This window comes from Myodes glareolus, chromosome 13, assembly GCF_982192425.1.
Source record: "Myodes glareolus chromosome 13, mMyoGla1.1, whole genome shotgun sequence".
NCBI lineage: Eukaryota > Metazoa > Chordata > Mammalia > Rodentia > Cricetidae > Myodes > Myodes glareolus.
This window is the reverse complement of record NC_142038.1, coordinates 56,990,181-57,007,128: the sequence shown is the minus strand read 5'-3', so window position 1 is coordinate 57,007,128 and position 16,948 is coordinate 56,990,181. Positions and strand designations below refer to the sequence as shown.

The following is a 16,948-nucleotide window of genomic DNA, read 5'->3' as shown; positions in this document are numbered from 1 at the left end:
AGTGCCATTTGCCCGCCACCATAGGCCATGCCTGTCCCCACAGTGAGAAGCAATCCCTAGCGTATCCCCAGCAGTGGCCATGTCCACAGCTTGGACCTATGATCTCCGCAGCAGCATTGCTTAGTCTGATGCAACAGTGAGGGGCAAAACCCAGGGAAGCAGTAAAGTGACGGCAAGCTTTGGATTCCGTGTGAGCAGTCTGCCATCCATTTTGTGAAGGAGTATTATTCATGACCTTTACCGAGATACCTAAATAGATCTCTGCCAGTTAAGAATTAGTTTTAACTTTAGAGGCCTTGGAGGATTACCGAAGGAAAGTAATTTTGTGCTTGGTCATCCTTAAATACTGTTCTTTGACCAACTAGTTCTTACTCATTCCAGAACGTCTACCTCTTATGCATGAATCATACATGAGGTACTTTCTAGCTCTGGAGACGTAAGTCAGGTTTTCCCTCTTTAAAGCATGGCTTGTCTATTTAAAGACTACAAGATTGGGTTGACTTCAGAGAAAATGGATTGCTTTGAAGCTGGGTAGGTGAGCTTTAGTGGCTGTCAAAGACGACTCGGATTGCTCAGATTCTGAGGTCTGTGTTCTGTCCAGTGTGTCTGTGAGATAATGAAACTGAGAATCAGGGGAGTAGGTAGCAGTTTGCTCCAAATTAATTAAATATTCTTTTTGAAGTTAAAAAGATGCGCTGGGGTAGCATAATGTAATACTTGACTAATATTTGGTCATGCTAAATTAAGCTTCAAATGAAACTGCGCTTCTCTGTGGTTTCGTAAATCCTTTGGACAAGGAAATGTGCGTTCCTGGTTCTCCCTCAGCCGCAGTAAGAAAGTGCATCCCCTGTCACTGTTGACGTCGTCTGGCTGTTCATCAGGAGGTGCTTCCTGAAGGCGTGCTGCTGCTGCCGCCAAGTGGATTGTGTATAAGAGACGCTTGTCTGCATGTATACACTGTGCTTCATGCTCAAGTGGAATACATACATACGTATTCATGTGTTTCCATATACTTCAATGTTCCTATGTGAAATAAAATTATATCGCTTCCTACTTCCCTTTCCTTCCTTAAGTCCCTCCCAGTTACCCTCACTTGAATCCTCTCATGCCTCCCCTTGAGTTGATAGCTGCTTTTTCTTTGATTGTTACATATACACATATCTGCATGTGTACACACACACACACACACACACACACACACACACACCACACACATATGATGATGGTAACGTGGTTCCTAAGTGTTGCATCTGGGTAGGACTGTTTGATTGCTTCTCTCCCTTGGCAACTTACATAGTTTTTCCTGGAACATTAAAGCCAGACCTAAGGAAAGAGGCTCTCCGGTCAGATCCATCTCAAGGCGAGCGTGTGTCCTGAGTGTGTGATGTCTCCAGCAATAGGGCAAAGAACACTAAGGCTGACTAAAGCCTCAAGGAATCTAATTCTTTTATACTTACCTAAAGTTATATACAATATAAAATATCGAATGTATAAGAGGTGTATGCCCATATTTCTATACATACTCACACACATGTGTGTATGTCTTGAAATTAAGTAACTCGGACTGACAATGCTCTCTACAAGAACCATAGATAAAAACAAACAAACAAACAAACAAAAACACCAGTACCAGGAATGAGAAGCTGCCGTGCGAAAGGGAGAGTTGTCCAAGTAACTCCCAAAGCAATGTGGGTTGTCAGTGTAGCCACTGGTTGCTTCCTGCCTTGAGGGCAGGCCTTTGTTGCTGCTACTTTTCAGACACTTCTATGTGCTTTGCAAATAATATTACTAGAACTGGTTTTAGACCTGTATTATGTGCTTGTGAACTAATTTTTCATTACTCCTTTGTCATTTGTTCTAGAATGAGAGACTTCAGGCACTGCTAGGAGATAATGAAAAGATGAATTTGTCAGATGTGGAGCTGATCCCGTTGCCGCTAGAACCACAGGTGAAAATAAGAGGAATCATCCCAGAGACAGCCACCCTGTTTAAGGTAAGTCTGACAGGTCCTCCCTGTGTACGGCTGGAGCCCAGGATTGAGAATGCAGCAGAATCGCCACCTTGGAAAATGAAAACATTTCACGGAGAAACCACATTTCTCTTTGTAAATATTAGATTAACAGCTGCTGTTTCATTATTGTTTATCCGTATGTTTTATTATTCACATTATTGTGGGTTTTTTATTTTTGGATGTATTTTATTTATGTGAGTGTTACGCCTGCATGTATGTATGTGTGTACTGCCTGTGTATCTGGTGCCCTCAGGTCAGAAGAGAGTTTTAGGTCATCTGGAAGTCGAGCTACACATGGCTGTGAGCCACCACCATGTACATCCTAGGAATAGAACCTGGGTCTTCTGCAAATGCTACAAGTGTTCTTAACTACTGAGCTGTCTTTCTGGCCCGTTACTGTATTTTAAGATCTTTTTTGTTTCAATTGGAGAGACATTTCTATGAAAATATGTCATTTTTTCCTCTGGAACCTTATTTCTTTAATATTTATTTTGAAAAGTAGTCAGAACCACAGTTACTATATTTCATATAAGGTATTTTTAAAAGGCAGATTTCAAGGCTTACATTATACATTCAAAGTTCGTAAGTTCAAGTGGCTAGCTGTCAGGCCCATTTGCCATTTTTTTTTTAAATAGCACAATACTCATTGGCGTATATTCATATTTCTTTGGTTACATTTTTAAGTAGCAGTCGCCTTTATTCTAAGCAGTATGCCAAGTATTCTTTTCACTGACTACTGACTGTACAGGTAGAAAGCTAATGAGGCATCCGGGATAATCTGGGGACCCTTAGGTAAAGGTGTGAGGTTCTAGGAGCACACAGCCCAAGCTTCACCGGCGTCCTTTCATATCAGGTGAGGAAGAACTCCTGGGACCTGGGAGAAGAGACCCTCTGAGGCAGAATAGGAGCCGCTAGTGCTGTGTCAGCACCCCGACCCTGGCTCACACAGCTGCACAGGGCTTCAGCGCACAACATAGCCGTACTGGCAGCATCTGATGTTTTAAAGTACTCTTAAAAGTTTTTGTTTTCTTTCTTTCTTTCCTATAATGAGATCTGATGCTCTCTTCTGGCCTGCAGGCAGAACACTCTACACATTAAAAAAAAAAAAAAAGTAGCATTCTTGACTTTGCTGCTGCACATTTTTGAATGGCATTCTTTTTACATTATTGCTCCAGTAGGCCTCTGACACCAAAACAGCGAGGTGCACACCTATCCAAAGCCAACTCTTATCTGGTCCTAGAAGTGTCAGGCTTAGGCCCCGCAGTTTCCTACTGTCTTAGTAGACGGGTAACCGTGGTTTACAGAGGAGGAACAGCTTGAGGAGTCTGTTTGGGTCACTCTGCTGTTATCTGATTACACTCCTGTTCCTTCTGATCTAATTAAAAACCTGATCTTTCCACCACACAGTCTCCTGTATGTGCCTTGCCTGTAGTTCTTGCCTAGCACCCCGAGTTTCTTTCCGACATTAATTCATTTCTTACGGCTTTGTGCCCCTGTGCGTGTAGCAGAGCGCCAGCATTTCCTTCTGTACGGAGTCGATCTTCGTTCACTAATCTCCACCCAGTGCTGAGGCGGTGTCTTTCCGTTGCAGAGCGCTCTTATGCCCGCGCAGCTGTTCTTTAAGACAGAAGACGGAGGCAAATACCCGGTTATCTTCAAGCACGGCGACGACTTGCGTCAAGACCAGCTGATTCTGCAGATCATCTCCCTGATGGACAAGGTGAGCGCGAGTCCCCTGCTGGGACAGTGCCTCATTTGTCGTGTGCGCAGACACACAAGCATTTATGTCGTTTCTTTACAGTGCTACACAGCTCGGCAGTCTCCACTGTACCTCGAACGGGCTTCTCTTTGTCACTTTAGAGTGGCTCTCATGGCAAGTGGGAAGGCACATGCAGTGATTTTTCAAAGTTCTCACAGTTTCAGACTTTGCCGGCTAATAAGCTAGATCCTTGCCAAATGCCACCCCAGTCTCTGACCTTTGGAGAAACATGGACCCCCTTTTTCTTTGCTTCTGTCTTCTGTGTCACTTTGTGTCCTGGAAGGTCAGCACGAAGCATTAGGAAGAAAGGTGATGTTTATTGACAGCGTATGGCATATTCAAATTAGATGAAAATGTGTCTCATTACCCAAACAAATTAGCTCATTTTGACGCTGAAAGTTCAGGTATCACCCGTAAGATTTCCGCTTGTCCTCATTGTCTGGCTGTGCTGTGCTGTGCTGTGCTGTGCGGTGCTGTGCTGTGTCCAAGAGCCTGCCTCCAGTGTTTACATTCACTTACTGTGTTTTATCTTTCAATCAAAAGCTGCTGCGGAAGGAGAATCTGGATCTGAAGTTGACCCCTTATAAGGTCTTAGCCACTAGTACCAAACATGGTGAGTTCATTCTACATCACAGTCGCTTTCTTCAGTTTCTGGTCAGTATACTTTCCCTTTTTAAACCGAAAGTCCTTAAGAAAGTTAGAGAGTGACTTAGCTTATTCAGAGCTCTGAAGCCATGTTGGAATGTCTTCCCATCTCCCTCTCTTCTCCCCTCTGCCCTCCCGTCCTTCTCCTTCTTTCTTCCTCTCCCCCCTTTTTCTGTGTTCCTCTCGTTTTTGTTTTTATGTTCACACCCACCTCTTTCATTTCCTCCTCCTTTCTCTCCTTCTATTTTCCACCTCTTTTCTTCCGTACGTCTCCTCCCCTCCTGGTTTTACTTTTCATGTGGAACAGCACATCTCCTGCCTTCTGACTGGCTGCAGTTCACAGATTTTCCTCTATCTGACACATGGTTCTTTTGAGAGTTCCTGTGGCCCAGAAAGGCCTTAAAGCACCCTTGGCTTGCAGATGTCACCTAGCAAGTGCCTGCTGCGTGTAACAGTGTGTCCACGTGCGTGCAGACATGCCCCTTTGTGCGGTCATAGTCTCTGCGGTGCTGGCCAGTTTGAGCCCGGTTGTTGCTCGTTGTAGATTCTATAGATCAGCACTCCCACTGTTTCTGCTCTCCATTTCCGCTCCCACGTCTGCTCGGCGATGTCACCCTCTTTTCATTTTCTCCTCAGAGCAATCTTCCGGAAAATACCGGTGTGATTTTTCGTACCTTTCCAGCTTGTCTACACAAGTTTATTTCTAGCTTTTATGTGCTCCAGGGACAAAGACAGAGGAGGCTACCTGACTGAGTTGTGGCTTGCTGGCAGGCCCTGTGGCAGGGCCTGTGTCTGGCTGTCTCTTTGGCGCTGCCCCCCCCTTCATAGTCTTTGTGGTGGACCCCTTGGGTGGGTGTCTCTGCTCCTTCAACCTCAGGGCTTTCAGGTGTCGTGATCAGTGTGTGACTATTCATTTCCTGTATACAGTGTCACCTGTTAAGGCTCTGCTTCTTAAAAACATGGCCCCGGCACCTGGTGACTTTTTTGTTTTTAATTTTTTTCTTTATATTTGAGAATTTCATACATATACACAAAGAAATACAGCCCTATAAATATCCACATTTCACTTCCTACTGCTTCCAAACCCCCCAAAACACCAGCTGGTTAAGACATCTGGGTTTTTTTTTTGTTTTGATTTGGTTTGGTTTTTGTTTCAATAACCCACTCAGTCTAGTTAGTGCCTCTCATGTGTGGATGGGTGTGGACCATCCAATGGAGCATGGAAAGCGTACCTGTGGTCACATCTTCAAAAATAAATAAAAGATTTTCTGCTCTGAACAACTATCTGCTGCTAATAGCCCCTCAGGCAAGGAGCAGGGCTTGGAGGTCATCCTCATCTCTGCCTACATTTTAGCTGATCCTGTGCAGGTAACTGCAGCTGCTATGAGTTCTTGATTGCGCTAGCTGTATCGTGTCTCTCCACCTTGTGGCGACGTCCACTGAGCCTTGGAAGGGACTTTAGCATAGATGTGCTAGTTGTCAGTCTCCTGTTCTCAGCACTTTGTCTTACTCCGCATCTCTCCCCTGCTGCCTGCTCCACGGTTGAGAGCAGCCAGGCCTCGGGATACAGACACAGATATTTAGGAGGCAGATTTGACAGTGTGATTTCCGCGGCTTTTGACAGAAAGCTTACAGTACCAGGCATGAAATTCCTTCCTGCTGTGCCTGGTGTCTTTTCGTTCTTGTGTAACTCACATCGCCCTCCTTGACCTTCATGGTGCCCTTTCATTTATGATATGTATTCCAGGAAAATTTGAGCTTTAGAATATATGTATAGTTAGGGATAAGCATCTTTTTTTCCCTCACATATGACATAGTTTATACTACATGAGAGAAAATCAATAAATGCTTGTTGAAGTGAATGGATATAGGCTTTTTTCTTTTTTTCTCTTCCATAATTTGTACTCTGCAGGCATTACCCTTTGTCCACAAGTTGTTAGAACATCAGGGCCACCAAATCCAGATCAGAAATGCTGTTGCCTCGTGAGCTTAGGTTTTTCACGTTTGTTTAATGATCTTGTACCAGGTTGACTGGCTCTCTTTCTGCTCTCACCACTTGACAAAATCTAAGGAGTGTGTGCGTCCTTTCTCTGGCGTGAGAGGACAGAACGTCACATTTCTCACACTGAGTTTTACCTTGTACTGCTGTTTTAAAGTTGTGGAAGGGTGCTAAGTTTAAGTTAATATACTCTGTTACTTTGTGTTCTAAATGTTAGAACGTAAATGTTCTAAATTTCTGATAGAAATTCTCCTAGGAAAAATGTACAGCTGAATCAAAATAATTAAAAGAAGTTGCCCATAGTTCTGTGACCAGCATAAAGCTAGCTCGGTTTCCACCGTCCTTGCTCTGGGAACAGACTAGAATGTCCACTAAGTGAATAGGTGTGCCCAACAGAGCCTTAGCTTCCTCTGGTTAACCCCCCATATGGAACTAACACGGTATGTGGTGTGTCAGACCTTCCTGATTGATGGGAGCCTGAGGTACCCAGTGTGATGCTTACTGCAGTGTACCAGGTCTTCTTGGTGGGTACCTGAGTGTACTCAGTGTGATGCTTGATACAGCGTGCCCAGTGTGGTGTACCAGGTCTTCCTGATGGGCCGGGAGTGTGCTGCTTACTGCTCTGTGTCTCTTTCCATGTAGGCTTCATGCAGTTCATCCAGTCAGTTCCTGTTGCTGAAGTACTCGACACAGAGGGAAGCATTCAGGTAATGGCATCCCTAGGAAATACTCTGTTAGTCTCCTTTTCTACTCTTTTTTTTTTCTGCGAGTCTTTGTTCTCTGCAGAAGCAGGAGCCCTTGGTAGGTGAAAGTTACATTGTTAGTCATTTCAATGCTCAAGCCTTTAAACTGTGTGGCTCACAACTGGGGCTCAGTATCTATACACAGATAAAATAAAGCTCCCCGCCCCCACACTATAACCATACAAACTAAAGCTTAGAGTTCCATTCTGCTCCAAAACATGGAAATACTGTAATTTATTTAGCCATTAATTGATGAACGTTTTTAGTTATTTCCAGTTTTTGTTCTTAAAACAGGTCTATACCAAAATTTTACCTTAACCATCATTTGTATGGTTGTGCCCATATTATGGCAAAATTTTAATTTGGGGAATTGTTTTTTTTCTTTCTTTTTTCTCTCCCTCTACCCCAACCACCTTGGTCTTGCAAGAAATTATTTTATCCCCTTAGAAGAAGTAGCTTCCACGTCATTTTGCGCCATTTTTCCATCGGATCCTGTTGTGAGCCTTGTCACTACAGCAAGCACTGTTCATGGCACAGGAGTGCGTCTTGTTTGGCTGTGGTTCCTCAGCCATCAGATTGTCCAGGGGTGTGAGCTGCTCACGAAGGTGTAGGTTGTGTATTTGTGTTTGCCGCCTTTGACAACAGGCTCCGTAAGTGCAGATTTCCTCCGATGATTGGATCCATCGCTGCTGTGTGTAGATCGCTTAGCAGCTGTGTGCCTTTTCTAATTTCAGATTCAACCGAATTTAAGAGTTATTTTCACAGTAGTTTCACCTCTTCTATCTTCACCACCACTTACACAGTAGCACCCATTAGGAAGGTCTGGCACGCCCCCATGATGAGATTTTAGCTTTGGGAATCTCAGTGTAGCTTTTCTTTGCATATTCTTGCTTGAATACAAGGTTGAACATTTGAAAGTAAACCTGATAGTCCTCCTGTGAAGGGCTCCTTAGTCCTCCTGTTGAGGGCTCCTTAGTCCTCCTCTGTGCTCCTTAGTCCTCCTGTGGAGTGCTCTGTAGTCCTCCTCTGACGTGTTCCCTAGGCCTCCTGTGGAGGGCTCCTTACTCCTTTGAAGTGCTCCTTCACGTCGCCATGTCCTTGTTTGTGTTTTGTATGAGATGATCAGTGTGTAGGAATCCCTCATATACTCCAGATCCAGATTCTTCGTGGTGTGGGGAAGCTGAAGAGAGAAGTCTGTGGCTTTAGTGTGCTGTGGAATTTCCATTTGTGTATTCAAGCTCCCACTGTGAAGGGCGGGCCTACCTGCTCATGTGCTCTTGCAACAGCTTGGATTACCGGACGCTGCCATTGCCGTGTCCACAGCCTCAGACTGCCCTCTGACTCCATGTTACACGAGACGCTTGACCATGGTTTTGTAATCCTAACCTGTTCAAAGTGCTCAGTTTGTAAACTTGCATTCACTTCCTTTGCAGAACTTTTTTAGGAAGTATGCCCCAAGCGAGACTGGACCGAATGGCATCAGTGCCGAGGTCATGGACACTTACGTCAAAAGCTGTGGTAGGTGTTTCAGGCTGCGGTCTTTTCATAGATGCATGAGTGAAGAAAAGCCGGCCATACTGATGATGCTGTATTGGTTCAAAATTACAACAAGCTAAGATGGAAATCTCTTGTAAGAAAACAAGTAAATGGTATAAGGCGGTAAAAGAAATCCTTGGAGTCTTGAAATGCTGGAGGCGACAAAGTGTGGGTGCTGTTGCTCTCCATATGTTAAGACTTCCCCCTCTCATTCTGCCGCTTGGCCATTGTGGAGCTTAGTAATTCCCGCTGAAGTCTCCGTGTTTTGGGTCATTATCATTAAGTAAAGTCTGGGGAACACCTCAGTCAGAAATAATTAGTTTTATTAATGCTAAGCAGAACTAGCAGTGTGTTTGGAGAGCAATTCTCATGGCTTCTGAAGTTATCTGTTCCTGGAAGGAAGTAGGGCCATGTTGTCATTTCCTGTCATGTGTGCCAGTGACCATTCAGCTTACAGTCATAAGAACTCATTTTCATTTCAAGGAGGGATTAAAAAGATGATACTGATGCTGGAGCATTGGCTAAATAGACTAGTTAAATATTTTGAGATTATATATATAAAATGACTGACAGTTTATCTTATATGTATTTACTTAGTCACCTTTAGTGTATCTGTTTCAAATGAGACGTGCTAAATGGATACTTCAGTTCAAGTTCACAAAGCTTAATTTAGCTTCTGAGAGTAAAAAAAAAAAAACAATAATTTGACAAAAATCTTTAAGATTTTCTATTACAAATGCTGATTTCTTTAGTGTTCAGGATAATAATTAACAAAGCCAGGGCCAGGGAGCCACAGCTTCCTTAGTCAGTGGGGAAATTGGAGACGCTAAAACCATGTGTAAACTAAAGAAGCGCAGATTGCTCTTAGGGTGAGCGGAGTGTGTGACCTGCGTGCTGAGTATGTCTTTCCCAACTTCTCTCTTCCAGCTGGCTACTGTGTGATTACGTACATTCTTGGAGTTGGAGATCGGCACCTGGATAACCTTCTGTTAACAAAAACAGGTAACAAATCAGTACCATTAGAAGACACATTTTAGGTCGGGCAGTGGTATCCCACACCTTTAATTCCAGCTCAGGAGGTAGAGGCAGATGGATTTCTGTAAGTTCGAGGCCAGCCTGGTCTACATAGTGAGTTCCAGGACAGCCAGAAACCCTGTCTCAGAAAAACAGAAAACAAAAGAGAGGGAGGGGGAGAGAGGGGGGGGGGGGGAGAGAGAGAGAGAGAGAGAGAGAAGAAGAAGATGCATTTTTGTATGTGGTGATTTTTCCTTTATCCTAGAATCAACTTATTATCAAAATAAGTTGCATAGGAAGAGGGGGGAATGGGAGGAGGGGAGGGCGGAGGAACTGTGGTTGGTATGTGAAATGATTAAAAAACATCAAAAAAATTTAATGCATTTCTTTATTTCTATATGTGTATGTGGTTGCACGTGTGCCCTGGTGTATGGATGGATGTCAGAGGACAGCTGTCAGAAACCAGTTCTCTCTGCCCACCATGTTGGTCCAGGAGATCTAGTTGAAGTCATTGGGCCCATGTGGAAAGTGCCTTTAGCTCTTAAGCCATCTCACTGGTTCTAGATTCTTCTTAAGTCACTTAAGATGGGACACTGGAAGGACATGTTAGCAGGGAGCCTGTGAGTGACGCCTCTAGCCCCATCCTGCATGCCGTGCATCTGTAGAAAGCAATGTGTGTGGGCACCACGCTCTCCCTGAGCATGTCTAGGTATGTTGTTCCTTCTCCTCACCCGTAGCTTTCCTCGGTTTAACAGCTGTCTTCTGGTTTTCTTTCTCCGTGGAGCACCAGAAGTGATCATTGCTTTCTCCCTTCGTCATGATAGCTTATTTGTTTGTTCTCAGAGTTTCTTTCCTCAGCCTCCCAGTACGGGGTTTCAGCTTACATCACCTGCCTGATCTTTAGTACAGTTTGTAAACCTACAGCTCTGGACAGGACAGTCCTGTGTTTCTTTCCATCAGTTTGGAAGAGCCAGCTGCTTCTTTGAAGCCTAATCACGCAGGACCAGCTACCCTCTTCAGTTTTTCCTCCCTCCCTACAGCCTTGCTCTTCCCCTCCTTTCCTTTCACAAGATAACAACCCAGTGTCTTTCCACTAGTGTCTTTCCTGGCCTCATCTCATCCCCACCCATCACCCTTGTTTGTAAAGTCTCTTCTCAGCTCCGGGACCCATCAGTAACATGCCAGTTCTGCGTTTTCAGTGTCCCTCCTTGAAGCCACCAACATAAAGACTCCCAAGCTCGTCTTCTGTCTGCATGTCACATCCCTCCTGCCACAAGACAAGTACCTTTGTTTCCCCTTCCTGGAAAGTTCTTTGCTTGGATCTTTGCAGGGTAGACTTTGGCTATTGTCTGAGCTGAATTAGGATGCTCTTAGCAAACCTGTAATTGTTAGGTGGGTATCAGCATGGCCTTCTGTACTCATTGCTTCATTCTGTCTTCCTTATGTTGGCTGTTGGTGTTTATTTACCTCAACAGCTGTCTTTTAAGTACCTGCTAGAACCGGGGCTCTTACTGACTGCTCATCAGTCATCGCCCAGTCAGGATGCAGGGCCTGTGTGAGCAGGAGCCTTGTCTGTCATTTAACTCTGTGCCCTGTGCCTCTAGAGCTGCGGGCAGCACTTTGCTAAGTGAACAGAAAGGCGGGGTTGGAGTAATGGGTAGCCAATCAGCTCTGCTCTTCTGTGTAGTCCTTTCAATGAACAAATAATTCAAGTGTCTGTAACTTTTTGGAGAAACTAGGTTTTCAAATTACTGGTTAAAGTCATCTTTCTCATATGCAGATGGTTTTCTGTGTTTTTACATTTCTCTCATGGTAGCCAGAATTTAATGGAATAGTTGAATACAATCTGACCACTTGCTAATATTCTAACACTGTTAACTCACATACTGTAATAGAATTTCTGTATTCATTTTGAATTATCGTATGTGAAATTTTTTTTTCTTTTTTTTTGACAGTAATTTTATTAAATTATAAAAGTTTCCATTTACGCCCCTCTTCCCAACACCCTCCCACTCCCCCCCTCCCTCTCCTCCTCCATCTTTGCCCCTAAGGGCAGTCAGGGTTTCCAGCCCTGTGGGAAGTTCAAGTTCGTCCCCCCTCCCTCCAGGTCCAGGAAGGTGAGTATCCAAACCGACTGGATCCCAAAAATCCAGTATATGCAGAGGAAACTAGTCCCAGTGTCATTGTCCATGGCTTCTCAGAAAGACTCCGGGCCAGCCACATTCAGAGAATCCGGCCACATTCAGAGAATCTGGTTGGATCACGTGCTCGTTCAGTCGCAGTCCAACTGCCCTTGGTAAACTCTCATTAGATCCGACCCCTTGTATCAGTGGGTGATAGCATCCCTCGCAGTCCTTCGTCATTTTCTTCCTCCTTCTGCTCCTCATTTGGATCCTGGGGGGCTCAGGCCGGTGCTACAATATGGATCTCCGTCTGTATCGCCATCCATCGCCAGATGAAGGATCTATGGTGATAAGCAAAATATTCATCAGTATGGTTATGGGCCAAGGCCGGTTCAGGCACCCTCTCCTCTGTCCAGAGAACAATCTGGGGATGTCTCCTTGGACCTGGGATCCCATATATAATCAAGTTTCCTATAAACCCTAAAATGACTCCCTTAGTTGAAATATATTCTTCCCTGATCCCTTATTCATCCTTCCTCCCTTCCCCCCATCCCGGTCAACCGAGCTTTCTCCATTCCTCCCCTACTCCCTTCTCTCTAACCCTCTCCCCTTCCAACAACCCTCCCACCCCCCCCATGCACCCAAGGTTACCTGGGACTCTTGACTATTTCCTACCTCCTGGCGGATAGCTAAATAATCTTCATCAGGATCGTCTTCTTATTTAGCTTCTCTAGGATCACGAAAAATAGGCTCAAAGACCTTTAAATTATGGTTAGAATCCACTTATGAGTGAATACATACCGTGTTCCTCTTTTTGGGTCTGGCTTACCTCACTCAGTAAAGCGTTTTCTATGTCCATCCATTTGCATGCAAAATTCAAGATGTCATGATTTTTTACCGCTGAGTAAAACTCTAATGTGTGTATGTTCCACACCTTTTTTAACCATTCTTCTATTGAGGGGCACCTCGGCTGTTTCCAGGTTCTGGCTATTACAAATAGTGCTGCTATGAACATAGTTGAACAAATGCTTTTGTTGTATGCTAGGGAATCTCTAGGGTAAATTCCCAAGAGTGGAATTGCTGGGTCCTGAGGGAGGTTGACTCCCAGTTTCCTGAGAAACCGCCACACTGATTTCCACAGTGGCTGCACAAGTTTGCATTCCCACCAACAATGGATGAGTGTTCCCCTCACCCCACATCCTCTCCAGCATAGGCTATCATTGGTGTTTTTGACTTTAGCTATTCTGACAGGTGTAAGATGGTATCTCAAAGTGGTTTTGATTTGCATTTCCCTGATCGCTAAGGAGGTTGAGCATGACCTTAAGTGTCTTCTGGCCATTCTAAGTTCATCTGTTGTGAATTCTCTGTTCAGTTCAGTACCCCATTTTTTAATTGGGTTATTTAGAGATTTAGTGCCTAGTTTCTTGAGTTCTTTGTATATTTTGGAGATCAGACCTTTGTCTGATGAGGGGTTGGTGAAGATCTTCTCCCAGTCAGAAGGCAGCCTTTTTGTCTTACTGACAGTGTCCTTTGCTTTACAGAAGCTTCTCAGTTTCAGTAGATCCCATTTATTCATTGTTTCTTTTATTGTCTGTGCTGCTGGGGTCCTACTTAGGAAGAGGCCTCCTGTGCCTATATCTTGTAGACTACTTCCCACTTTCTCTTCTATCAGGTTCAAAGTGGACGGATTAATGTTGATGTCTTTAATCCATTTGGACCTGAGTTTTGTGCATGTTGATAGGTATGGATCTACTTTCATCCTTCTACAGGTTGACATCCAGTTATGCCAGCACCATTTGTTAAAGATGCTTTCCTTCTTCCATTGTATACCTTTAGCTCCCTTGTCAAAAATTAGGTGCTCATAGGTTTGTGGGTTAATATCCGGGTCTTCTATTCGATTCCATAGGTCGACTTCTCTGTTCTTTTGCCAATACCAAGCTGTTTTCAATACTGTAGCTCTGTAATAGAGTTTGAAGTCAGGGATGGTAATGCCTCCTGAAGTTCCTTTATTGTATAAGATTGTTTTGGCTATCCTGGGTTTTTTGTTTTTCCAAATAAACTTGATTATTGTTTTCTCAAGGTCTGTGAAGAAGTTTGATGGGATTTTGATGGGAATTGCATTGAATCTATAGATTGCTTTTGGTAGAATTGCCATTTTTACTATGTTGATCCTCCCAATCCAAGAACAAGGGAGATCTTTCCATTTTCTCGTATCCTCCTCAATTTCTTTCTTAAAAGACTTAAAGTTCTTGTCAAATAGGTCTTTCACTTCCTTGGTTAGAGTAACCCCAAGATATTTTATGCTATTTGTGGCTATCGTGAAAGGTGATGTTTCTCTGATTTCCCTCTCTGCTTCTTTATCCTTTGTGTATAGGAGGGCCACTGATTTTTTGGAGTTGATCTTGTATCCTGCCACGTTACTAAAGGTGTTTATCAGCTGTAGGAGTTCTTTGGTAGAGTTTTTGGGGTCACTTATGTACACTATCATATCGTCAGCAAATAACGAAAGTTTAACTTCATCCTTTCCAATTCGAATCCCCTTGATCTCCTTATGTTGTCTTATTGCTATTGCTAGAACTTCAAGCACTATATTGAAGAGGTATGGAGAGAGTGGACAGCCTTGTCGTGTTCCTGATTTTAGTGGAAAGGCTTTGAGTTTCTCTCCATTCAATTTGATGTTAGCTGTCGACTTGCTGTATATTGCTTTTATTATATTTAGGTATGATCCTTGTATCCCCAGTCTCTCCAACACCTTTATCATAAATGGGTGTTGAATTTTGTCAAACGCTTTTTCAGCATCCAATGAAATGATCATATGATTTTTTTCTTTCAGTTTATTTATATGATGGATTACATTGATAGATTTGCGTATGTTGAACCAGCCCTGCATCTCTGGAATGAAGCCTACTTGATCATAATGGATAATTTTTCCAATGTGTTCCTGGATTCGGTTTGCCAGGATTTTATTGAGAATTTTCGCATCGATGTTCATGAGTGAGATTGGCCTGTAATTCTCTTTCTTGGTTGTGTCTTTGTGTGGTTTTGGTATTAAGGTAACTGTAGCTTCATAAAAGGAGTTTGGCAATGACTCTTCTGTTTCTATATTGTGGAATACATTAAGGAGTATAGGAATTAGCTCTTCCTGGAAGTTCTGGTAGAATTCTGCATTGAAACCATCTGGTCCTGGACTTTTTTTGGTAGGGAGATTTCTGATAACAGCTTCTAGTTCTTCACGACTAACAGGTCTATTTAGATTGTTCACCTGTTCTTGGTTCAACTTTGGTATATGGTAATTATCTAAAAAAATGTTCATTTCTTTTACATTTTCCAACTTTGTGGCATATAAACTTTCGTAGTAAGATCTAATGATTCTCTGAATTTCCTCTGAGTCTGTGGTTATATCCCCCTTTTCATTTCTGATCCTATTAATTTGCATGTGCTCTCTCTGCCGTTTGATTAGTTTGGCTAGGGGTTTGTCAATCTTGTTGATTTTCTCCAAGAACCAGCTTTTTGATTCATTGATTCTTTGGATTGTTTTCTCTGTTTCTATTTTGTTGATTTCAGCCCTCAGTTTGATTATTTCCAGTCTTCTACTCCTCCTGGGTGAATCAGCTTCTTTTTTTTCTAGAGCTTTCAAGTGTGCTGTTAGGTCTCCAATGTGTGCTTTCTCCGTTTTCTTTATTTGGGCACCTATTGCTATGAACTTTCCTCTTAGCACTGCTTTCATAGTGTCCCATAGGTTTGAGTATGTTGTGTCTTTGTTTTCATTATATTCAAGGAAGACTTTAATTTCTTTCTTTATTTCTTCCTTGACCCAGGGGTGATTTAGTAGTTGACTGTTCAACTTCCATGAGTTTGTTGACTTCCTGGGGGTAGCATTGTTGTTGAATTCTAATTTTAATCCATGGTGATCTGACAAGACACAGGTGGTTACTAATATTTTTTTGTATCTGTGGGAGTTTGCTTTGTTGCCGAGTATGTGGTCAATCTTCGATAAGGTTCCATGAGCTGCAGAGAAGAAGGTATATTCTTTCCTATTTGGGTGGAGTGTTCTATAGATGTCTGTTAAGTCCATTTGATTCAATACCTCCAATAAATCTCTTAATTCTCTGTTTGGTTTCTGTCTGATTGACCTGTCCATTGGTGAGAGAGGAGTGTTGAAGTCTCCTACTATTAGCGTGTGTGGTTTGATGACTGCCTTGAGTTCTAGAAGAGTTTCTTTTACATATGTGGGTGCCTTTACATTAGGGGCATAGATATTCAGGATTGAGACTTCTTCCTGATGAGTTGTTCCTGTTATGAGTATGAAATGTCCATCTCCATCTCTTCTGATTGATTTTAGTTTGAAGTCGATTTTGTTAGATATTAGAATGGCCACACCCGCTTGTTTCTTAGGTCCATTTGCTTGGAAAACCTTTTCCCAACCCTTTACTCTGAGTAGGTGTCTGTCTTTGTGGTTGAGGTGTGTTTCTTGTAGACAGCAGAATGTTGGATCCTGTTTTCGTATCCAATCTCTAAGTCTGTGCCTCTTTATAGGTGAGTTGAGACCATTGATATTAAGTGATATTAATGACCAGTGATCGATGACTCCGGTCATTTTTTTGGGTAGTAGCGTGTATGTGTTTTCCTTCTTTGAGTTGTGCTTGTGGAGGGTCGCTAAATGTCTGAGTTAATGTAGGCAGTGTTGGGAATGTTGGATTCCTTGGGTTGTGATTTCCTTCTAGTATTCTCTGTAAGGCTGGATTAGTAGCTACGTATTGTTTAAATTTGTTTTTATCCTGGAATATTTTGTTTTCTCCGTTGATAGTGAACAATAGCTTGGCTGGGTAAAGTAGTCTGGGTTTGCATCCATTGTCTCTTAGTTTCTGCAGTACCTCTGTCCAGGACCTTCTGGCTTTCATGGTTTCCATAGAGAAGTCTGGTGTAAGTCTGATAGGTTTACCTTTATAAGTTACTTGACCTTTTTCCTTTGCAGCTTTCAATATCCTTTCTTTAGTCTGAATGCTTTGTGTTTTGATTACTATATGACAAGGGGATGTTTTTTTCTGATCCAGTCTATTCGGTGTTCTGTATGCTTCTTGAACCTTCATAGGACTATCGTTCTTTAGGATGGGAAAG

At 43.0% G+C, this 16,948-nt stretch overlaps 1 protein-coding gene across 1 annotated transcript in view; it reads left to right on the top strand.

Annotated features, from left to right (window-relative positions):
* Positions 1–16,948, top strand: part of Pik3c3 (phosphatidylinositol 3-kinase catalytic subunit type 3) — an 87,804-nt gene that overhangs the window by 46,663 nt on the left and 24,193 nt on the right. Inside the window, exons 16-21 of the mRNA XM_087896180.1 lie at positions 1,862–1,993; positions 3,603–3,731; positions 4,314–4,383; positions 7,057–7,121; positions 8,591–8,675; positions 9,621–9,695. Of these exons, the coding sequence (XP_087752306.1) occupies positions 1,862–1,993; positions 3,603–3,731; positions 4,314–4,383; positions 7,057–7,121; positions 8,591–8,675; positions 9,621–9,695 (556 nt within the window). The remainder of the gene's footprint in view (positions 1–1,861; positions 1,994–3,602; positions 3,732–4,313; positions 4,384–7,056; positions 7,122–8,590; positions 8,676–9,620; positions 9,696–16,948) is intronic.